The sequence below is a fragment of the Thunnus albacares genome, chromosome 18, assembly GCF_914725855.1.
Source record: "Thunnus albacares chromosome 18, fThuAlb1.1, whole genome shotgun sequence".
In the NCBI taxonomy this organism is placed as follows: Eukaryota; Metazoa; Chordata; class Actinopteri; order Scombriformes; family Scombridae; genus Thunnus; species Thunnus albacares.
In genome coordinates, this window is record NC_058123.1 from 761,295 (window position 1) to 785,000 (window position 23,706).

At 44.7% G+C, this 23,706-nt stretch overlaps 1 protein-coding gene across 5 annotated transcripts in view; it reads left to right on the forward strand.

The window, feature by feature from the left end:
- The window catches only part of myo5b (myosin VB), a 57,933-nt gene that overhangs the window by 26,018 nt on the left and 8,209 nt on the right, over positions 1-23,706 (forward strand). For 4 of the 5 annotated variants that reach the window (XR_006398758.1, XM_044333096.1, XM_044333098.1 and 1 more), the window contains exons 8-33: positions 69-176; positions 339-448; positions 1,128-1,393; positions 1,483-1,564; positions 2,233-2,373; positions 3,017-3,139; positions 4,360-4,443; positions 5,270-5,407; positions 5,512-5,609; positions 7,654-7,740; positions 9,840-9,951; positions 10,051-10,262; positions 10,358-10,514; positions 11,141-11,380; positions 12,742-12,963; positions 14,108-14,201; positions 15,360-15,505; positions 15,814-15,933; positions 16,030-16,164; positions 17,887-17,952; positions 18,419-18,661; positions 18,869-18,948; positions 21,533-21,731; positions 21,845-21,938; positions 22,514-22,666; positions 23,446-23,597. Coding sequence is in view for 4 of the 5 variants with exons in the window: in XM_044333096.1 (XP_044189031.1) it covers positions 69-176; positions 339-448; positions 1,128-1,393; positions 1,483-1,564; positions 2,233-2,373; positions 3,017-3,139; positions 4,360-4,443; positions 5,270-5,407; positions 5,512-5,609; positions 7,654-7,740; positions 9,840-9,951; positions 10,051-10,262; positions 10,358-10,514; positions 11,141-11,380; positions 12,742-12,963; positions 14,108-14,201; positions 15,360-15,505; positions 15,814-15,933; positions 16,030-16,164; positions 17,887-17,952; positions 18,419-18,661; positions 18,869-18,948; positions 21,533-21,731; positions 21,845-21,938; positions 22,514-22,666; positions 23,446-23,597 (3,662 nt within the window). In the remaining variant the exon portion in view is untranslated. The remainder of the gene's footprint in view (positions 1-68; positions 177-338; positions 449-1,127; positions 1,394-1,482; positions 1,565-2,232; positions 2,374-3,016; positions 3,140-4,359; positions 4,444-5,269; positions 5,408-5,511; positions 5,610-7,653; positions 7,741-9,839; positions 9,952-10,050; positions 10,263-10,357; positions 10,515-11,140; positions 11,381-12,741; positions 12,964-14,107; positions 14,202-15,359; positions 15,506-15,813; positions 15,934-16,029; positions 16,165-17,886; positions 17,953-18,418; positions 18,662-18,868; positions 18,949-21,532; positions 21,732-21,844; positions 21,939-22,513; positions 22,667-23,445; positions 23,598-23,706) is intronic. The other variant, XM_044333097.1, reaches the window with a different exon arrangement.

Genomic DNA, 23,706 nt, shown 5'->3' on the forward strand with positions numbered 1-23,706 from the left:
TGTACGAGTGTTTCTTACACGAGCAGCAGTGAATGTGAATCTGATTGGTTCTCCTGTTTGTCCTCCAGCCAGCGCAGAAGATTTCACCTACACGTCTTTAGGGGAGAACATCTTCATCGAGGGAGTGAACGACGCCGAAGACTTTCAGAAGACCAGAGAGGCCTTCACTCTGCTGGGTGAGGAGGGAAAACTCACCGAGCTCAGACCAGACGGTTTATAGAGTCGTCTGAGTGGAAACAATCTGAATGATTGATAACTAGAATGTTTGATATGTCAGATTTCTGCAGGTACGACGTGTAAATGTTGTTGATAACATGTCTGTTATCTGTGACCTGCAGGTATAAAGGACAGCAGTCAGAGCAGCATTTTCAAAGTAATAGCATCCATCCTCCATCTGGGCAACGTACAGATCTGCTCCGAGAGAGACGGAGAGTCCTGCCGCATCTCGGTACGTCCTGACATCCTCACCATCCTCACCATCCTCACTATCACCACCCTCCTCACCCTCCTCGCCATCCTCACCATCACCACCATCCTCACCATCCTCACTATCACCACTATCCTCACCATCATCACCATCCTCACCATCATCACCATCCTCACCATCATCACCATCCTCACTATCCTCACCATCCTCACCCTTCTCACCATCATCACCATCCTCACTATCCTCACCATCTTCACCATCCTCACCATCCTCACCATCATCACCATCATCACCATCATCACCATCCTCACCATCCTCACCATCCTCACCATCCTCACTATCCTCACCATCCTCACCATCCTCACTATCCTCACCATCATCACCATCCTCACTATCCTCACCATCATCACCATCATCACTATCCTCACCATCACCACCATCCTCACCATCCTCACCATCATCACCATCCTCACTATCACCACCATCCTCACTATCACCACCATCCTCACCCTCCTCACTATCACCACCATCCTCACTATCCTCACCATCCTCACCATCCTCACTATCCTCACCATCATCACCATCATCACTATCCTCACCATCATCACCATCCTCACCATCGTCACCATCACCACCATCCTCACCCTCCTCACCATCCTCACCATCGTCGTTAACGTCGTCATGCTGTTTTGTGTTGCAGAGAGACGACCTCCACCTGAAGCACTTCTGCCGGCTGCTGGGGGTGGAGCTACAGCAGATGGAGCACTGGCTCTGTCACAGGAAGTTGGTCACCGCGTCCGAGACGTACGTCAAGAACATGTCGAGCAAGCAGGCGGCCAACGCCCGCGACGCTCTGGCCAAACACATCTACGCCCGCATGTTCGACTGGATCGTGGAGCACATCAACAAGTCCCTGCAGACGTCCTCCAAACAGCACTCCTTCATCGGAGTCCTGGACATCTACGGGTACGGAGCACGTCGGGGTTAAAACCGTCTTCTGAATGTTTTCATTTGGATGAGAATGATGAGATCTTCTCTCCTGTCCACGTCTGCAGGTTTGAGACCTTCGAGGTGAACAGTTTCGAGCAGTTCTGCATCAACTACGCCAACGAGAAGCTTCAGCAGCAGTTCAACTCCGTGAGCTTTGTTTCATGTCTTTAATGACACGTGAACCGTGTGTCTGCACGTCTTTAAAGTCCTTGAAAGGTCTTAAAAAGTATTTAAAGGTGCTGAAGATCAGCTGTTTCCTGTCGGGAGACGTTGTGCTCGTTTAAACTACAGTGAGACGATGCGACAGTGCAGGAAGCTGCAGGAGCTTCACTCACTACGAAGAGAGAAGAAGAGTTTAGAGAACAATCGTCTCTTCTTGTAGCTACGAAGCGTTAACACAGAAACACACTGGACCGATGTGATAAATGGTTTCTCACACTGATCTACAGACGGCTGTAATGTGCAGAAACAAAACCAGAGAAGAAGAAGAAGAAGAAGACTGTGAGCCAGTAAACATTAATGTTAACAAGATTTAAAATCCTTTAATACGAATGAATCAGCTGTTAGATGTTTTATTAGGAGGAAACAAACGAGTCTGAGAAACACTGAAACTTTATTTAAAAGGAAATTCATCCACTCATCAGGGTCCAGGTCACATTAATACTGATTAATGATGAGACTGTGAATTATAAACCAGACAAATATGTGAAATAAATGTCAATAAATTCATGTTCTTAATAAATAATGATATGATTTTAAAGGTATTGGATGTCATCAGGTGAGTAGTAACGGTGGTGTTGTTGTTGTGTTTGCAGCATGTGTTTAAGCTGGAGCAGGAGGAGTACATGAAGGAGCAGATCCCCTGGACTCTGATCGACTTCTACGACAACCAGCCCTGCATCGACCTGATCGAGGCTCGACTCGGCATCCTGGACCTGCTGGACGAAGAGTGTAAAGTAAGACTGAAGATGCAGCGAGGAGGCGGATCCATCTGACGCTGCTGTCAGAACTCTGATAAATCTCTGAAATATTTGGGTTGTTTTTTTCTGTAATGATTCAGTTTATCAGACACAAACAGGTTTACATATATGATGATATAAATTATAAAGTGTTTCTGTTGATCTTTAATAGATTCTCTCAAAGTCTGCTGAAGTTTCTCTGAAGTTTAACACTCAGAAGCAGCTGCAGGAGTTATGACATCACAACTAGGTTCAAACTTTATCAGTATAGAACATTTCATACAAGTTGAACGCAGATAAAAATCCTCAACAGGTGATAAATGTGCAGGATTAAAACCACAATTAAAACACAGTGACAAAGATGATAATAGATTATAAAGACAAAGATTCAATAAAACTACTTGAATGATAATAATAATACAATAAAACCTTCATACATGCAGATGAAACTCTGCTGAGCTCAGCGTGTTTCTGTTTCTGTTTGTCTCTGAACTGATGATTTATTCATGTCTCTGTCTTTGAACTAAACAGATATGAGTTATTCAGAGCACAGGTGGCCTGAATGAAAGTTTAATTTCACCTGTTATATAATATATAATTATATAGAAACATATATAATCTACTTCCTGTTCTGCTTCAGGTGCCGAAGGGGATGGACCAGAACTGGGCCCAGAAGCTCTACAAGCAGCACTCGAGCAGCGTCCACTTCCAGAAACCTCGCATGTCCAACATCTCCTTCATCATCAATCACTTTGCTGATAAGGTGACACACACGCACACACACACACATACACACACACACACACACACACACACACACACACACACACACACACACACACACATACACACACACTCACACACACACGCACGCACACACACGCACACACATGCACGCACACATACGCACGCACACACTCATACACACGCACACACGCACGCACGCACGCACACACACGCACACACACGCACATGCACGCGCACACACTCACACGCACACACACGCGCACACACACACGCTCACGCACATGCAGAGCTCCGTGATCACATGAGAGGTGTCATGTGACATTATTCCAGCTACAGTAGCTGATGTCACGCTGTCCCTGAGCAGATGTTTACAGCAGCTGGTATGCAAATCTCAAAGATAACAGTGTTGTGGTTAAAGGCCCCATCAAATGAAAAATACATTTTCCCAGTTTGAATCCTGAGTCTCTGTGTTCATTGTTCATTTATCTCTTGTTTTAGCCAGTAACAGCCAGTAACAGCCAGTAACAGCCAGTAACAGCCAGTAACAGCCAGTAACAGCCAGTAACAGCCAGTAGCAGCCAGTAGCAGCCAGTAACAGCCAGTAGCAGCCAGTAGCAGCCAGTAACAGCCAGTAGCAGCCAGTAGCAGCCAGTAGCAGCCAGTAACAACCAGTAACAGCCAGTAGCAGCCAGTAACAGCCAGTAACAGCCAGTAGCAGCCAGTAGCAGCCAGTAACAGCCAGTAGCAGCCAGTAACAGCCAGTAACAGCCAGTAGCAGCCAGTAGCAGCCAGTAACAGTCAGTAACAGCCAGTAGCAGCCAGTAGCAGCCAGTAACAGCCAGTAACAGCCAGTAACAGCCAGTAACAGCCAGTAACAGCCAGTAGCAGCTGTAATACAGCTTTATTTTGATTATGTTTGGATACACTTAGTTAAACACTGATTGACCTGCTCAGGAAATCTTCCTGAACCAGGTGCATGCTGGTCCTCTAAAGACACGGCCAGTAGGGGGGCGCTGCAGCAGAGACACACAGCTCATAGAGGAACTTTAGACTTTCTGAGATATTATTATTATTATTATTATTATTATTATTATGATGTCAGAATAAAGGTCTATAAGAGGCTGCAGCTGGTCGTCAGCAGCCCGTTCAGACAGACTGTCTGAATAAATGTGAACTCAGATGACGCAGCTCTAGACTCTCGCTGCTGCAGGTCACTGATCACTGTTTCCTGCACAGGTGGAATATCACTGTGAAGGTTTCCTGGAGAAGAACAGAGACACCGTGTACGAGGAGCAGATCAACATCCTGAAGGCCAGTCAGGTAAGACGTAAACAACAACAACAACAACAACAACAGTCGTTCAGTTTACCAGAGTCAGGTCTCATGTTTACACTCAAACTAACAGTGAATGTGAATGTATAAAGAGGAAATTTAACCTTTTGTGAGGAAGAACATGAGGCCGAGGTGCACCGAGCGCTTCCTGGTGAAAATCTGTGAACTCTTCAGAAAGTCGTCTGGCATCGACGCCGTTGCTCCTCCTCAAGCAGCCAATCATATGTGAGATGGATCAAAGACAGAAGACGTAGCTGAACAATAACACATAGATAATAAGAAGCAAAGCAGTGATGATAGTTTATCATACAACAGACTGGAGAGATGTTGTCAGGATATTGTTGCCATGGAAACAAAACACATACACAGATCTTCATCAAAACAGCGCTGTAGGGACGCACACGCTGTTGTTGTTGTTGTTGTTGTTGTTGTCAATACTTTTATATTTAGAACAGATGAGTTTGAGACAATCAGTAAAAGAAACACTGCTTAGAGTCTGAGTTATTCTACTCCTCCCATTATTTCCAGTATGTGTTTCCAGTCAGAGGGTTAAAGAGGGGGAGGAGCCCCATAAAAATCTTATATATGCGTCACTTTTACTGAGACCTTTGGGAACGTTTCCAAAAAACAAAGACGGGAAAAAGGAATCAGATTTCAGCTCCGCTTCTGTTCAAACAGGCTGAAACTGATCCCGACTCCCTCCGGCGGGGGGGGGGGGGGTTATGGTGGTGGGTTATTGTCGTCCAGCTCATGAGACTGACGTCGATCCTTTAATCAACGTGAATCTGTGAGTAACGGCTCGTCTTCCTCTCAGTTTCAGCTCGTCGCAGATCTGTTTCACGAGAAGGACGACGTCACTTCGTCATCGAAGACGTCCAGAGTGAACGTCCGACCGGCGAAGTCGCTTCCCAAAGCTCCCAACAAGGAGCACAGGAAGACTGTGGGACTCCAGGTGAGCGGTGGCAGCGGTGGCGGCGGCTCTTCTTCTTCTTCTTCTGCAGGACTCGTTGACGTCACACTTCCTGCTGTTATTAACTCACGTTTGTGTTGGTTCAGTTCCGCAGCTCTCTGCATCTTCTCATGGAGACGCTGAACGCCACCACGCCTCACTACGTCCGCTGCATCAAACCCAACGACCTGAAGGAGGCCTTCTCGTGAGTCTCTGCTCGTCTTTCTATCAACAGTTCAAATGATTTCCTGGGAAACATCTCACTCTCTCTCCAGGATTATTATTATTATGAATGAAATGAGACATAATGAGCCTTTTCATCCTCTACAGTTATAAATATAAAGAGTTGAAACACGTCTCTGCTCCGTCTTTAGTTGGACGTCATTGGATGAGTTGGACTCTGGTTCTCATCACGACTGAAAGAATTAGAGTCAAACTGTTTTAGGGTTAAAGAACCAGAACTGAAGAAGTTTTTATGATGAAAGAACGCAGATTAAAGTGTTTTAGTCTTCATGAAAGATATTATATGAACATATAGTCACAGTTATTGTTACTGAAGTTAACATCAACTAGCAGGAAGGTTTCTGCATGTTTGAACATCATATTAACGTCAGCTGGACTCGCTGATAATCATGAGTTTATGAGATGCAGTTTCAGCAGCAGAGTCACAACGATGAACCATGTTACTGTTCATGTTCTGATGGTTAATCTGCCCTCTGGTGGAGAAAAACACAAAGTACAAGCGAGTGTGTGAGGAAGGACGTCGGCTCCACAGCTGCTGGTAACGATCACAGATAGTATAAATTGTTACGGACTAGTCAAGTCTAGAGGATTCAGTATTAAGCACCAATACTAGTCCTAACCTGGAGGGTGTAGAAAAGGAGAAAACGTGGGAGAACACAGAGGAGGACGGACTGGTTTCCAGTGTTAGAGACAGACAGTCTGGAGGTGGGTTACCTTATCGGGTTTCCACGCCGACCAGCATTTCAAGTCCCTCCGACTCGGCCTCGCCAGTGCTGGGTGTTGCTCTCGTGAGCCGCGAGCTCCTTCTGGCGGTTCAGTTCAGTTTTTGGTGGTTGGGGGGGGGGGATGGGTCCCCGAAGAACCAAACTGGTTTTACTCAAGGGTCCGGGTGCAGGAAAGGTGTGAAGCTGTAAGGTCTCGAACGCTTCTAAAAGGGACGTCTCTCTGGGCTTTAACTCAACTCATATCACTTTCAATGTTCGTGCTTTCCCAGCTGAGCCTCAACACGTTACTCCACCCCACCGTGACGTCCTTTTATCAACCCGCAGCTTAACCACACCCCCTTGTTATCTTCTCAATGAAAACCAGTCCAGTTTAGGAAAGGGAAAGGAAGAAAGAGGAACTATAAACCCCGCCCCCTTTACTCCTAACACAATATATTTATGTATATCAGCAGCTTCACAGTGTCGTTTATTAACGACAGATGAGCTCAAATTATCATCGAGCATCAATGTTTAAACGTCTGATCAGCTGAGACTTTAATCACCGTTTAAACTCTGAACATTAAAAGCAGCTCAGAGTCTCTTTACACAAACAGATGAAACTGATGGAGTGATTGATTGATTGATAACTTTTATTTATAGTAACACAGTAACCAACAGCAGCAGACTGGAAGCTGCTTCTCTCTGCTGACTGTTTCACCAGTAAAAGGATGTTTTTACTGGTGAATAAAGTAAACAGCTGAAGGACAGAAATATAAAACATGTGAATGTCTCATTAACTGTGTTGTCAGAGCTGCGTGACTCTGTTTTACAAGAGTCATGTGACTCAAACGAGTTAACGTGACACGCTGGTGAGAAGTGGTGATTTAGAGCTGCACGATGATTTAAACTCTCTGATGATGATGATGAGAACTCTTCATCGTTTCCTGGGAGGAGATCTCTGTGTTGTTTGTCTGTGTGTTTATAAAAGAGCCTCTTCAGGCCCGTAAGATTGAATCAGAGACGTCAGGTCACATGTTGTAGTGGCTCTCAGCAGCCAGCGGACAGAATCCATCAGTCAGCTGTAACCGGCTCACTAGGTGACAACGTCGGTCCTGGAGCTTCTGTGTGTGTGCGATGCCCAAGAAGAAGAAGATGAGGTATATGACGGGGGGGGGGGGGGGGGCGTTCACAAGAAGAAGAAGATGAGGTATGACGGGGGGGGGGGGGGGGGGGGGCGTTCACGCCGGACGCCTCCACGTGACAAACCTGCCTTTCAACAGTCTGCTGATGTCGTTTGTGCAGGTTTGACTCCAGTCGAGCAGTTCAGCAGCTTCGAGCCTGCGGAGTCCTGGAGACCATCCGGATCAGCGCCGCCGGGTACCCGTCCAGGTGGGTCCCGTAGTACTACTAGTACTACTAATACTACTATTAATACTACTGTTAATACTACTGCTGGTACCCGTCCAGGTGGGTCCTGTAGTACTAGTAGTACTACTAATACTACTAATACTACTAATACTACTATTAATACTACTGCTGGTACCCGTCCAGGTGGGTCCTGTAGTACTACGAGTACTACTAATACTACTACTAATACTACTAATACTACTATTAATACTACTGCTGGTACCCGTCCAGGTGGGTCTGTAGTACTAGTACTACTAGTACTACTATTAATACTACTGTTAATACTACTGCTGGTACCCGTCCAGGTGGGTCTGTAGTACTAGTACTACTAGTACTACTATTAATACTACTGTTAATACTACTGCTGATACCCGTCCAGGTGGGTCTGTAGTACTAGTACTACTAGTACTACTACTAATACTACTATTAATACTACTGCTGATACCCGTCCAGGTCAGTCCTGTAGTACTGCTGATACTACTATTACTACTACTATTACTACTAATACTATTACATAATAATATAGTAATACTACTACTACTACTTCTTCTTCTTCTTGTTTGTATCCTCCTCCTCTTCCTCCTCCTCTTCCTCCTCTTCCTCCTCCTCTTCCTCCTCCTCTTCCTCTTCCTCTTCCTCCTCCTCTTCCTCCTCCTCCTCCTCCTCCTCCTCCTCCTCTTCCTCCTCTTCCTCCTCCTCTTCCTCCTCCTCTTCCTCCTCCTCTTCCTCCTCCTCCTCCTCCTCCTCCTCCTCCTCTTCCTCCTCTTCCTCCTCCTCCTCCTCTTCCTCCTCCTCTTCCTGATGACCTCATTCCTCCGTCTGCGTTATGTAATGATGTAAATCAGACGACTGCAGCTCGTCTGTGTTTTTGCTTCAGGATCAGTGAAGTTCTTCATGTTGCTCTCTAACAGCAGCATCATCATCATCATCATCATCATCATCATCATCATCCTCATCGTCTGTGCTGTGATAGAAACAGTTGAATGTTTCCTGGAGGCCTCACAGGACGACACACAGTCACCACTTCCCATGAAATCTAATAACAGGAGTCAGTGTGAACAGTGTGAGAAAGTCTGTGTGTTACGTAATAATGACAGCAGAGTGTCAGACTATTCTCACTGGATCAGCTGCTTCTCTTCTTCATTACGTAATCAATAAACACTCAGTTATCAGAGTAGTCGATGGATTGATCATTTTAATAACTGGATCTGATAGTTTGATCTATAAGTGTGATAGAAAACAGAAAACTTCAGGACAGAATATTAATTATTGAAGTTTGAAAAATAACTTTAACATGATCTGAATCTCCGGCTGCAACGATCAGCTGATTCATTGATTAGTTGACAACTTTTAAATCAATCACCAGCTGTTTTGATAATCTATTCATAGTTTGGAGTATTTTTTTTTCAGCTTCTTAAATCTGCTGATCAATATTTTTTCACCATTTTCTGACATTTTATTTACAAATAACTAATCAATTAATCAAAGAAAATAATCAACAGATTAATTGATAATAATCATTAGTCGCAGCTCCACATGAATCAGTTGAAATAGTTGTTATTATTATTATTGTCTCGTTCTTACATTATTCTGAGGCCTCCAGGTGCACACTCACGCACACACACAAACACACTCACACATGCACACACACATGCACACACACACTCACGCACACACACACTCACACATGCACACACACACACTCACACATGCACACACACACACTCACACATGCACACACACACACACACACACACACACACTCACGCACACACACACTCACACATGCACACACACACTCACACATGCACACACACACACACTCACACACACACACTCACACATGCACACACACTCACACATGCACACACACACACACACATGCACACACACACTCACGCACACACACACTCACACACACACACACTCACACACACACTCACACACACACACTCACACATACCTGACCTGCAGGTGTGTTAACAGCATGTTGGTCTTTCAGGTGTTATTGTTTATTGTTTATGAGGTTAATGTGTTCAGTTGTGTTTAGTTGTGTTCTGTTGTGTTCTGTTGTGTGTCAGGTGGACGTATCCAGACTTCTTCAGCAGGTATCGAGTGTTGATGAAGAAGTCGGACATAACGTCAGCAGACAAGAAGCTGGCCTGTAAAAACCTGCTGGAGACTCTGGTGAAGGTGAGAGATTCACTAAAGCTTCAGGAACACGACCAAGAGAAGAAGAAGAAGAACAAGTGTTTGTTTAAAACATCGATCTTCCCTCGTTGTTTATCTCAGGATTCAGACATGTTCCAGTTCGGGAAGACGAAGATCTTCTTCCGAGCGGGTCAGGTAGCGTACCTGGAGAAGCTGCGGGCCGATAAGTTCCGCGCCGCCTGCATAAAGATCCAGAAGACGGTGCGAGGCTGGCTGCAGAGAGTCCGCTACCGCAAGATCCGCAAGTCTGCCGTCACGCTGCAGAGATACGGCCGAGGATACCTGGCTCGCAGGTGAGTCACCACCTCCATCCTCCTCTTCCTCCTCCTCTTCCTCTCCATGTGATTAAACGCCGTTTCTTCTTCTTCTTCTTCTTCTTCTTCTTCAGGTTCGCCGAGCAGCTGCGTCTGACGCGAGCCGCCCTCGTCTGTCAGAAACAGTATCGTATGGTTCAGACTCGTCGGGCCTATCTGAGAGTGAGACAGGCTGTGATCACCATCCAGGCGTTCACCAGAGGGATGTTCACCCGCAGGATCTACCAGGAGGTACCGAACAAAACCAGTTCAGCTCCACAGCTCCCAGTTCAGCTCCACAGCAATCAGAAACGCACCAGTGACTCTCAACCAGGTCACATCTGCAGCTGGAGCTCATATATATATATATATATATATATATATATATATATATATATATATATATATATATATATATATATATATATATATATATTCAAGCAGTTTCTAAGCAGTTGAAGTTAATTAGTTAATTAGTTAATGAGGATTTCCAGTAATTAGTCAGATGTAAAGTGGATAAACAGCTTCTGCACTGCTGCTGGTCGTTATATAAATGCAAACTTGACAAAACTGAACTAAATGTTGACTTTTAAATATGCTAAAAAAACAATCATGCACTTAAACTGAGCTGGAAGGAAACAAACATCAGGTTGTTTAGATGTGACAGACAGTCTTTGACCTCTTGACTCTTAGATTGAAGGTGTTTCTGCGTGTGCTTCAGTCGTGTGTGCAGAGACTCTCTCTCTCTCTCTGTTATCCTGGTCGTGTTGTTGTTGACGTGACGACTGAATTGGAGACAAAGTGTTTCCAGTTAGTGGAGGAATGTGATCAGGTGACTCTCTGAATGCCTCCTCAGTCCCGATTCTCTTCCTCCGCAGTTCCTCCTGCACCACAAGGCCATGATCATCCAGAGGAGCGTCCGCGGCTGGCTGCAGAGGAGGAAGTTCAGACGGGCGCGCGACGCCGCCGTCACCATCCAGTGCGCCTACAGACGCCTGCGAGCGAAACGACAACTCAAACAGCTGAAGATCGAAGCTCGTTCTGCAGAACACCTGAAGAAACTCAACACGGGCATGGAGAACAAGATCGTCCAGCTGCAGAGGAAGATGGACGACCAGGTGATAATACTGCAGTAATACTGCAATAATACTGTAATAATACTGTAATAATACTGCAATAATACTGCAGTAATACTGCAATACTACTGCAGTACTACTGCAATACTACTGCAATACTACTGCAGTAATACTGTAATACTACTGCAATACTACTGCAATAATACTGCAGTAATACTGTAATACTACTGCAATACTACTGCAATGATACTGCAATGATACTGCAATAATACTGCAGTAATACTGCAATAATACTGCAGTAATACTGTAATAATACTGCAATAATACTGCAATAATACTGCAATACTACTGCAATAATACTGCAATACTACTGCAATACTGTGTACTGATAATACACAGATACTGTAATACTGTGTACTGATAATACACAGATACTGTAATACTGTGTAGTGATAATACACAGAGATACAGTGTAAAGTACACAGAGATACAGTGTAAAGTACACAGAGATACAGTGTAAAGTACACAGAGATACAGTGTAAAGTACACAGATATACTCTGTAAAGTACACAGAGATACAGTGTAAAGTACACAGAGATACAGTGTAAAGTACACAGAGATACAGTGTAAAGTACACAGATATACTCTGTAAAGTACACAGAGATACAGTGTAAAGTACACAGAGATACTCTGTAAAGTACACAGAGATACAGTGTAAAGTACACAGATATACAGTGTAAAGTACACAGAGATACAGTGTAAAGTACACAGAGATACAGTGTAAAGTACACAGAGATACAGTGTAAAGTACACAGAGATACAGTGTAAAGTACACAGATATACTCTGTAAAGTACACAGAGATACAGTGTAAAGTACACAGAGATACAGTGTAAAGTACACAGAGATACAGTGTAAAGTACACAGATATACTCTGTAAAGTACACAGAGATACAGTGTAAAGTACACAGAGATACTCTGTAAAGTACACAGAGATACAGTGTAAAGTACACAGATATACAGTGTAAAGTACACAGAGATACAGTGTAAAGTACACAGAGATACAGTGTAAAGTACACAGAGATACAGTGTAAAGTACACAGAGATACAGTGTAAAGTACACAGATATACTCTGTAAAGTACACAGAGATACAGTGTAAAGTACACAGATACAGTGTAAAGTACACAGAGATACAGTGTAAAGTACACAGAGATACAGTGTAAAGTACACAGAGATACAGTGTAAAGTACACAGATATACAATGTAAAGTACACAGAGATACAGTGTAAAGTACACAGAGATACTCTGTAAAGTACACAGATATACAGTGTAAAGTACACAGAGATACTATGAGCCGTGCCAGTGTGAGTATTATTAGACTACAGTGTGTCTGTGCTGTTTCAGAGTAAAGAGCTGCGACATCAGAACGAGCAGCTGGTGGTGACTAACAGCAGTTTGGGGTCAGAGGTGACGAAGCTGCAGAAGCAGCTGGAGCATCTGCGCAGTCGGCGGGACGAAGGTCAGCTGACGTCGCTGCAGGACGAGCTGCAGACGGCGAGAGAGGAGCTGCGGGAGGCCAAGAAGCTGCAGGAGGAGCACGGCAGCGAGAAGCTGCGTCTGCAGCAGGTCAGATCTGGTTTCCTGTTTATCAAGAAATCACTTCCCTCAAATAAATAGAAGGTCTGAGAGTTGCTGCCCGCAGGTGTCCAATATGACGGTGACATTAGTTTTCAGTGTGTTTGCTGTCGTCAGGAAACATGAAGTGATTAATGACATCACTCAGAGTGATATACGTCATGTGGTTGTGTCTTCTTCTTCTGCAGCGGTTTCATGGCACCAGTTGGAGAATAAGTTAATATTCACATAAGAGCAGCGGATGGAAACAAACATCCACCAGTCAGCTGATAGGATCATAAAGATTCATTCACATTAACAGCTTTTATAAACACGTTTGATATTTGTGACTGATGACGTCACTTGTGTGTCACCTGAGGGAGACGTACCGATAAATACACCACAGAAGAAGAAAGGTTGTGTGTTGTGAGCTGTAAAGAGAACAAAGATCTTCATCTTCACTCATCGTAACACCAACTCTCTGCTTTTTTTTACTGCTTTTCATCACAAACGACGCTGCATATAAACAACTAAAGTAGGAACATCTGGTTTGTTTTGGTACCAGAACACATGACAGCTGGCAGAACTTCAGTCGCACCAATTGGTGGAAACAGTTTTCATGTGGTCTGTCTGGTCTTTGTCTGCTTCAGATCGGCTTCAGGTTCGTCTGCAGCTTAATTTAAAGCACAGGTTCACAATTTTACCAGTTAAACCAGCAGTCAGGTGTCTGTAATCATCCCTCCTGTTCATACTGGATATTAAAAGATCCTTCAAATGTGCTTTCAATGCATTTAAACGTCTGTGTGAAGCTTCTTTGTGTTTCCCTGTTGAGCTGCAGGTGGAAGTATAGAAACAAAAAGAGGAACTTTGGCACTAAAAATAAGAAACACACTGACTGTTGGTTTAAGACTCACTGGAAACATGGTGAACTGGTCCTTTAACACGTCGGCCTCATGTCTGAATAAACCTTCAAAGGTCACAAGGTCACAGTCCTGACTGCAGATCAATATCAGCAGGTCTGACAGAAACGTTGTTTATTTACGTTACATATCGTGTAAATACAATTAATATGATAATCAGATTATTTTAACTCTGTATCAGTGTTTTATTCTTCTATATGATCAATAGTGTGATTGATGATTGGTCCTGGTTTCAGAGGGTGGAGGAGCTGGAGAGAGAAAACTGTCTGCTGAAGAGTGAGAAGGAAGAAATGAACCAAAAGCTTCTTCAGCACTCAAAGAGTCTGGAAGGTGAGCTGAGAGAAACACCAGGAAGTCGTCTGTCTGCAACAGGAAACAACACGTCTCCACGTGTCCCTGAACGCACCAGTCTGTCTGTTATACACAGTAAACACACACACATATACATATATATATATATATATATATATACTGTTCACCATTCAGACACAACACAGAGCACAGTTTCTCCTCACATCACTTTCACCAGTGTGACTGCTGCATCGTTTGTGTTTAATCACTGTAAACAACTAAAACACCAACAGTTGGTTAGTTTTAATCTCATTAACACACAAACACAGTGACGTTCAGTCAGTCAGCTTCAAAACAACAACAACAGTTTCACAAACAGAGAAACAGACGTTACATCATCATAACAGGTAATAAATACCTCGATCAATACTGTAGAGATGTTGATAAATGATCATCAGTAATGTGGATAAAAGCAGCTGCAACAGTCTGACATCTCGTCTCATATCACCATAACGATATAATATCAATATATTTCACAGTTAACAGTTACTGACAGAGCTTCTAATGACGTTCAGGAGCTGATTATTGATCAGACTGATCAATCAGTTCAGCTTCTGACACAAACTTCAGTCATTTCTCCTCTCGCTCCTCTCATGAAGCAAAAATGTTTCACTCAGACTGAAACATTAAAGTCGCACAGACGCGTCTTCACGTCAGTTTTCACCATTCTGAGTGAACTCACGTCTTCCTCTTGACTTTATACGTATCACACCGCCTCGAAGGTTATTATCATTATTATTATTATTATTATTATTATTATTATTATTATTATTATTATTAGACAATTATCACACTGTATGTTCAACCTGCTGATATAATAATATACAGAACTGCTGTTTGTCATACTGCCACATCCTGCTGGTGACTGATTATTGTGTGTGTATGTGTGTGCGTGCGTGTGTGTGTGTGTGTGTGTGCGTGCGTGTGTGTGTGCGTGTGTGTGTGTGTGTGTGCGTGCATGTGCATGCGTGTGTGTGTCCGTGTGTGCGTGCGTGCGTGCGTGTGTGCATGTGTGTGTGTATGCGTGTCTGTGCGTGCATGTGTGTGTGTGCGTGCGTGCGTGTCCGTGCGTGTGTGTGTCCATGTGTGTGCGTGCGTGTCTGTGCGTGTGCGTGCGTGCATGTGTGCGTGTTCCAGAGGATGACAGCAGCGTGTCTCAGAGAGAGGTGTCTCTGCAGTCGGAGCTGGATGCGGAGCGGCAACGTTACCAGAATCTGCTCAAAGAGTTTTCCAGACTGGAGCAGAGATACGACAACCTGAAGGAGGAAGTGTCTCTGTCCAAGGTCTCACTGTTATCCTCATTACACTTATTAATGTTATTAATGTTATTAAATGTTATTAAATGTTATTAAATGTTGTTAAATGTTATTAAATGTTATTAAATGTTGTCCTGGGAGAAGTTCTCACCTCCTGCAGACAGTTGACGCTCAGCAGTTAACTGCTAGATACAACAAGCCTCAATAAAACAGGTTGTAATGAAGCTCATACGAGCTCATAACTCTCAACTTCAACTCTAAGCTTGAAAAATGAGCTCATCTTGATGTTTTTAGTCTGTATATGAAGTAACCGTCTTCCTCCCATCATCCTCCAGTTCCACCCGGGTCACAGGAGGAACCCGTCCAATCAGAGCAGCCTGGAGTCGGACTCTAACTACCCGTCCATCTCCACGTCGGAGGTGGGAGACACCGAGGACTCCATCCAGCTGGTGGAGGTGAGTCAGAGCCCGGAGACGAGCGCAGACGGACGGAGCAGCGGCGGCGGCAGCAGACAGCGTGGAGGGTTAACCGCCTGTCTTCCTGTCTTGCAGGAGATGGGAGTGGAGAAGGCGGCGATGGACATCAGTCTGTTCATGAAGCTGCAGAAGAGAGTCAGAGAGCTGGAGCAGGAGAGGAAGAGACTGCAGGCCAACGTGGACAAGATGGAGGAGCTCGCCAAGCGCAGGGTGACCGCCGCTGTTAATCCGTCTCCGTCACGTTCTAGTGACACAAGTCAAAGTAGTCGTCAGAAGAGTCACATTAAAACTACACGTACAAGCTGCTGAAACACTCAACGTCCAAACACAACCGTGTTATCAATCATTTAACGTATCGGTTAAAGTCCACACTCACACCAAGTTTAATAAGCTCAAACTGTTATTGTTTCATGTTTATTATTTATTATTTAATGTTTGTTTGTTTTGGGACTTTTCGAGCGTCGTGATCCTTCAAATCCTCGATCCGGTTCTTTTTTTTCAGCTCTGACGGCGACTCGACGGTCAGATTATTGATCAGATGATCAGTTTAATGTTCTGACAGCTGTGGTATGAAGTGAGATTTCACTGTTTTTAAATGGAGCAAACTGGGAGCAAACTGGGAGTAAAGTGTTCAACCACTAGATGGCAGGATGATACTTTACAACATCAGCAGTCAATGCAGGAGACTGTTAACAGGTCAGCTTCACTTTATATGTTACTGTACAGCCAGCTGCACCCCAGACCACTGGTACCAGTGTCCCCAGTGTTACCAGTGTCCCCAGTGGTACCAGTGGTACCAGTGGTACCAGTGTTCCCAGTGGTACCAGTGGTACCAGTGATACCAGTGTTACCAGTGTTCCCAGTGTTCCCAGTGGTACCAGTGATACCAGTGTTACCAGTGTTCCCAGTGATACCAGTGTTACCAGTGGTACCAGTGGTACCAGTGTTCCCAGTGGTACCAGTGATACCAGTGTTACCAGTGTTACCAGTGGTACCAGTGTTCCCAGTGTTCCCAGTGTTCCCAGTGGTACCAGTGATACCAGTGATACCAGTGTTACCAGTGTTCCCAGTGTTCCCAGTGGTACCAGTGATACCAGTGTTACCAGTGTTCCCAGTGATACCAGTGGTACCAGTGGTACCAGTGTTCCCAGTGTTCCCAGTGATACCAGTGGTACCAGTGGTACCAGTGTTCCCAGTGGTACCAGTGATACCAGTGTTACCAGTGGTACCAGTGTCCCCAGTGGTATCAGTGGTATCAGTGTTCCCACTGTTCCCAGTGTCCCCAGTGTTGCCAGTGGTACCAGTGGTACCAGTGTTCCCAGTGGTACCAGTGTTCCCAGTGGTACCAGTGTTCCCACTGTTCCCAGTGTCCCCAGTGGTACCAGTGTTCCCACTGTTCCCAGTGTCCCCAGTGGTACCAGTGTTCCCAGTGGTACCAGTGTTCCCAGTGCTCCCAGTGTTCCCAGTGTTACCAGTGGTACCAGTGTTCCCAGTGTCCCCAGTGGTACCAGTGTCCCCAGTGGTACCAGTGGTACCAGTGTCCCCAGTGCTCCCAGTGTTCCCAGTGGTATCGGTGTTCCCACTGTTCCCAGTGGTACCAGTGTCCCCAGTGTTATAGTCCAGATCAGAGGAGGCTGGGTGTCTCTGGCTGCAGCAGCAGAGAGTTTGTGAGTTATTGATCTGTGAGGTTTGAATCCGACTTGTAGAACCGGCTCGCTTCTGATATTCTGATAACGTTTCTATCACCGTCGCTGTAAACGTCACCATCATTTATCATCCAGTCACCATCAGGTTCACACGATTCTTCCTCTGTGGTGTCACACAGATGTGAAGGAGGAGTCCAGATGTTTGTCTCAGCAGGTTTGAACTGAATCCAGCTGTTGTTGCTGTTGTTGTTGTTGTATTGATGATGTTTCTCTGTGTCTGTTTCAGGACTCTGAGGTGAAGAGTCCCACCTCTGAGCAGGAGACGGCGGATCTGGCCTACAACAGTCTCAAGGTACTAAACTCACCCTGAACCCTCATCATCACAACTAAACCTTCATCACAGTCCCACTCTAAACCTTTAAACCTTTAAACCTTTAAACCTTTAAACCTTTAAACCTTTAAACCTTTAAACCAAGCAGCTGAGTTGAAACAGTCAAAGTGTGAAAGTGATCAGTGGAGGAGATTGAAGCTGTTGAAAGACTGGTTCAGACAGTTTCCACGGCAACAAATCTGCATTATTTATTGATTTATTGGTTTAGATTCCCCACAGATAAGCATCGATTAATCATTAGATATTATCATGATATTAGATATGAAACCAATAAAAGCATTTGAACTTCCAGTTTAATAGTTTTGCTGTTGCTGTGAGTCATAAATGTTGAACCTTTGATTAGCTGCTATGTTCACACAGTTAGTTCCAGTTTGTCAGACAGGAAGTCTCCTCCAGATATCTGTAAGCTTGTCGTGTCCTCCTGCAGAGACAGGAGCTGGAATCAGAGAACAAGAAACTGAAGAACGACTTGAACGAGCTGAGGAAGACCGTCGCCGAGCGCGCGTCGCAGAACAGCTCGTCCAATGAGCAGCAGGACGGCTACAACGTCCTGCTGAGTCAGCTCAAATCAGCCAGCGAGGAGCTGGAGGCCCGCAAGGAGGAAGTCCTGATCCTGAGGACGCAGATCGTCAGCGCCGCCGCACAGCAACGAGACAAGAACGATCATATAGTGAGTTCATGACTTCCTGCATATTACTGGTCCTTTATGCAGCCCCTCAGTTCAGCCTCTGTCTCTTTAAGCCCCGCCCTCCTGATCAGCACACTCTGTTCTGATTGGTCAGCTTCAGGAAGTTTCCTGAAGGCTACGTAAACAAACTACAGCAGCAGGATTTCAGGTGTCATGTTGTAATAAAATAACATTTAGTGTTTGTTTCAGCAGGACGAAAACAACAGCAAAGAGCCCATCGATGAAGAGGAGGCTCTGAAAGCCTATCACGGTCTGTGTGAGTCCAAGAAGTAAGTGTCTCTTCTTCATGTCGTCACTTCAGCTCCACCTGCTCAGCTGTAGCATCCACACAGAGCTGATCAATCATAACCAGCCGTCAGTTACTGAACTGATTGATTGATTGATTGATGGCTCTGTGATCTTTGTTGTCTGTCTTCCTGCTCTGTCTGTTGTTGTCTGTTGCTACCGCTCGTCCGGCTCGTCAAGCTGTCAGTCAGACGTGAAAGGTGTCAGACGGCGGCGGGTCACATGACGCCGTGTGTCACAGCTGAGAGGGAATTTCATCTCATTCTTTTTCTGTTTTTTTGCACTAAACTGTGAAAAGTGAGTTATTACAACATGAGCACGAGTTCACTTCAGTCATGAAGCAGCGTAGATGATGCTGCTAGGTTAGCGTTGTTACTGGTGTTACTGGTGTGACTCCAGTTTATCTGCTCAGAGAGGAAACAGACTGACAACTGTGAGTCTGATGTGAGATGCAGATAATCACAGCGTGAGAGATGACGACCACCTGCAGCTCTCTGCTCTTCCTCTTCCTCTTCTTCATCACATGACAGGAAACACATTCAACATAAAACTCAACAGTCATGTTTCAGTTTGATTTGTTTGTTTGTTTGCATTTGATTCGTGCTCATTATAAACAGACGTGTGTCTACTCAGTTATATTCAGAGACTTGAGCAGGAGGATAAAAGCTTGAACAGATTCAACAAGAACATAATGAAAATCTAAAAGGTTTCATCAGCAGCTGGAACATCTGCAGCTGCAGGTGGAGTCACTGTGACTGCAGATGTTAATATGTATCAGACAACAACAAGTCAGGTCAGAGGTCACGGTTGTGTTTCTAACTAACCAGCTACTAACACTTCAACTGCTTCTGCTTCTGCTTCTCTTCCTCACAATCTGCTCTTTGTCTTCTTCTCTTTGTCTTCTTCTTCTCTTCTTCTGCCTGCTGGGAACCAGTAACCATGAGGACTGGTGTTATTTGAATGAAGATGGAGAGCTGGGTTTGGCTTACCAGGGCCTCAAACAAGTGGCCAGGTCTCTGTGTGTCTCTCTTCTGTCCTGTTGTCTAAACTCAAACGACTGAACTCTGACTGTAGTTATAGTATTAATATATATATATAGTATCTATATATCTATCTATCTATCTATCTATCTATCTATCTATCTATCTATCTATATATATATATATATATATATATATATATATATATATATATATATATATAGAGAGAGAGAGAGAGAGAGAGAGAGAGAGATAAGTCCAATATGCAACATATCCTTTAATCATCCAAACATCACTAAACAAACAACAGCAGAGCTTTTCATCCACATGTTCCTGTTGCATCCAGTGAAGTTTATATGTTCTGAACTCATTAAAGGAGCATTTTGTGTATTTTAGCCTTTAATGTGACAGACAGGAAGCAGCGCTGTAACCGTCTGACCTCCACGTCGCTCCCATTGATCAACTCTTTATCAATAAATAAAAACAATGATGCAGATTACTTCCTGTTTCTGCAGGAGGAAAAGTCAGAGCATCAACAAGTTAATTATGATATAAATATTATACATGATGCCTGAAAATTCAACAGGATAAATACAAGTAATAAAATACACTAGAATACACTAAAACACACTGCTCCAACACATGAAGGCAACACTTAATCATCCCAGTTTGACACCAAGTCAGTTAAAGTTCAGTCTGTAGGAAACGTGTGATTGTGAATCAGTGTCTGGTTGTGCATGTGGTGATCTCTCCTGATGCTTCCTGACTGGTTCTTCTCTAGTTGTGTGTTCTGCTCGTCACTACTGGTAGCACCAGGCCGTACCTGCAGCCCAGTCACAGGAAGTCCAGCTCCTCCAGGACGTCACATCCATACGTGTGGTTGTAAGAAGGTCCGCCGTGTCTCCCAGTACAGTCTCACGAGAGCACGGAGGAGACACCAGGAGACCGGTTACACGAGGAGACCAGGACAGAGCCGTAGACATCGACCCAGCAGCAGGACCAGTATCTCCTAGCAGGAGGAGCACTGCTAGAGTCCTACAGGAGGACCTCCAGCAGGCTGCTGGTGTGCAAACTGTTCCTCCTCACATAAAGGAGCAGATCCCAGTCCTGCTGCTGGGTTGATGTCTCTGTTTATACTGGGACCATTATCAATAGATAGATGATCTGTGGAGGAAAGTGCAGCTTTAGACTTTATTTAGTAACGTTGGTCAAATATTTGCTGTGATGCAGCTGTAAGCAGCAGCTGTCAGCGAACACATTCACACTTCCTGCGTGTACAGGAAGTGAAAAAGACAAAACATCACAGCGCAGCAGCTGATATCAGCAGCAGCTGATAAGCATGAGGTGGATGCTGCGTGTGTGTGTGTGTGTGTGTGTGTGGCTGATGTTGTCAGAGATATTTTCACACACTGGTTGCACCAAAACACCCAACAATAAAATGTTGATTCATGTTCATGCAGCTGTAGAAAACAAAGACACGCTGCTGATCAGCTGTGTGTCGACGGCTTCGTTTACACGTTTCTATGCTTTCAAATATACATCAATATGCTCTTCATCCTCTTCATCCTCTTCATCCTCTGGGTCTCAGGCTGCTGGAGGCTCAGCTGCAGTCTCAGTCCCGGCAGCACAAAGACGAGCTGGAGGCTCTTCACACTCAGATCGAGCTGCTGAAAGACGACATCGAGAAGAAGCAGGAGATCCTCAACTACACCATGTCGCTGTCGCCCGAGGCGCAGGTGGAGTACAGCGTCCAGCAGGAGATCACACGCCTCACCAACGACAACCTGGTGAGAGAATCTTAACACGCCGCACCGCACCGCACGGCTACGACGGCCCAGAGGCCTCCTGAGGCGCCCCTCCGGTCTCAACCCACGCTGTGTGTGTTCTCTTCTTATCGCAGGACCTGAAGGAGCTGGTGGAGAAGCTGGAGAAGAACGAGAGGAAGCTGAAGAAGCAGCTCAGGATCTACATGAAGAAAGTCCAGGAGCTGGAAGGTAACAGTTTCAGATCAGCTGACATCAAAGCTCAGCAGACAGCGTCTTCTCTTCTCTGACACAACCTGAGATGTAGTGAGACGTGTGTAGAGAGAAGTCACCAGCATGTTGCACTAATAATAACTCACATGCAACACAGAGTAAAGGATCCTCTGATAGATATGACGTCATGTTGGACACGTAACGATCAGTGGATCCACAGAAGATGGATCAATAAACTGATATGATGATAAATTAATAGTTTTGATTCATTTTTAAGAAACTAAATGTCAGTTTCCAGCTTCTTAAATGTGAATAATTTCAGTTTTTTTTCCCCTCTGTGACAGTAAAGTGAATATCTTACTGACTCACACAGATCTTCATCAGCAGTAGTCTACCTCATCATCAATACATGATCATTAAGATGTTTTCCAGAGGAGCTGCAGACTGATGAACTATAACGTGTTAGAAAAGGCAACAGGATGAACATTTCTTTGTGATTTATGTATTGTGAACGTGGTGCTGCGTCTCCATAGAGACCTGTAGAGTGTTTGTAGGAACAGACGGTCAGTGATAAAGCGTCTGTGTCTCTTCAGTCTCTCAGGCCGCCGCCGCCGCGTCTCAGACCGGCCGGTCGAACCCGGAGCTGAGCCGTCAGGTGACCGTCCAGCGCAAAGAGAAAGACTTCGAGGGGATGCTGGAGTACAGCAAGGAGGACGAAGGCCTGCTGGTCAAGTCTCTGATCGCTGGTGAGACGACGTTTACTGACATCATCATCATCACTGTTTGTTTATTCATCATCACTGGTTGTTTATTCATCATCACTGTTTGTTTATTGATCATCACTGTTTGTTTATTCATCATCACTGTTTGTTTATTCATCATCACTGTTTGTTTATTCATCATCACTGTTTGTTTATTGATCATCAACAGGCAGTGACATCATTTCCCAACATGAAACCTTCGGTGTTTTTCACTCTTTCAAAACTTAAAACGTTGTTTTGCATCTATAATCAGCACAAGTGCTTTTAATGCATATTAATGATATTATTTAAGTTGATCTAGTTTTGTTTACAGTGAGACATGGAGGGGACTGACCAGCTGATCACCATCAGGTTTATTTAGTGTCTGATATGATGTTCACGTGCTGCTGAGCTTCATAACGTCAATCAAACTTTAAACAGGATCACTGCTGGAAACAGATGAAACTAATAGAAGAGCAGCAGCTGTTAGTTCTGCTTCACACAGTCACACTAATGCAGAAGTTAAAGTCTGATCAGTCAGATAAACACGTGACTCCGGTGGTCAAAATAAACACCGACGACGTGTGAAACCGACGTTGTGCAGCCGGAAGTGTTGAGAACAGAAAGATGAAGCAGTGATCTCTTCTTCTTTTATAACCCTCGATGAGTAAATAAAAACAAACATGAACATGACGTTTATCTCCTAAAAAATATAAAAGTGACAAATCCCAAACAGACAGCGTGAGATGATGAAGAGTTGTTTAACGCTGTCGATGTGTTTGCAGACATCAGACCGAACACCGTGTCGGCTACGGTTCCCTGTCTGCCGGCTTACATCCTCTTCATGTGCATCCGACACGCCGACTACATCAACGACGACCAGAAGGTGGCGTCACTGCTCACCTCCACCATCAACGCCATCAAGAAGGTCCTCAAGGTGAGTCTCACATCCACCCGCCAAACCTCTGAGGGCCGTCCGCCATACTGCCGTCACATCCGGTCTCATTTTTTGCTCTGATCTTTAAGTTTTGAACATTATTATCTGA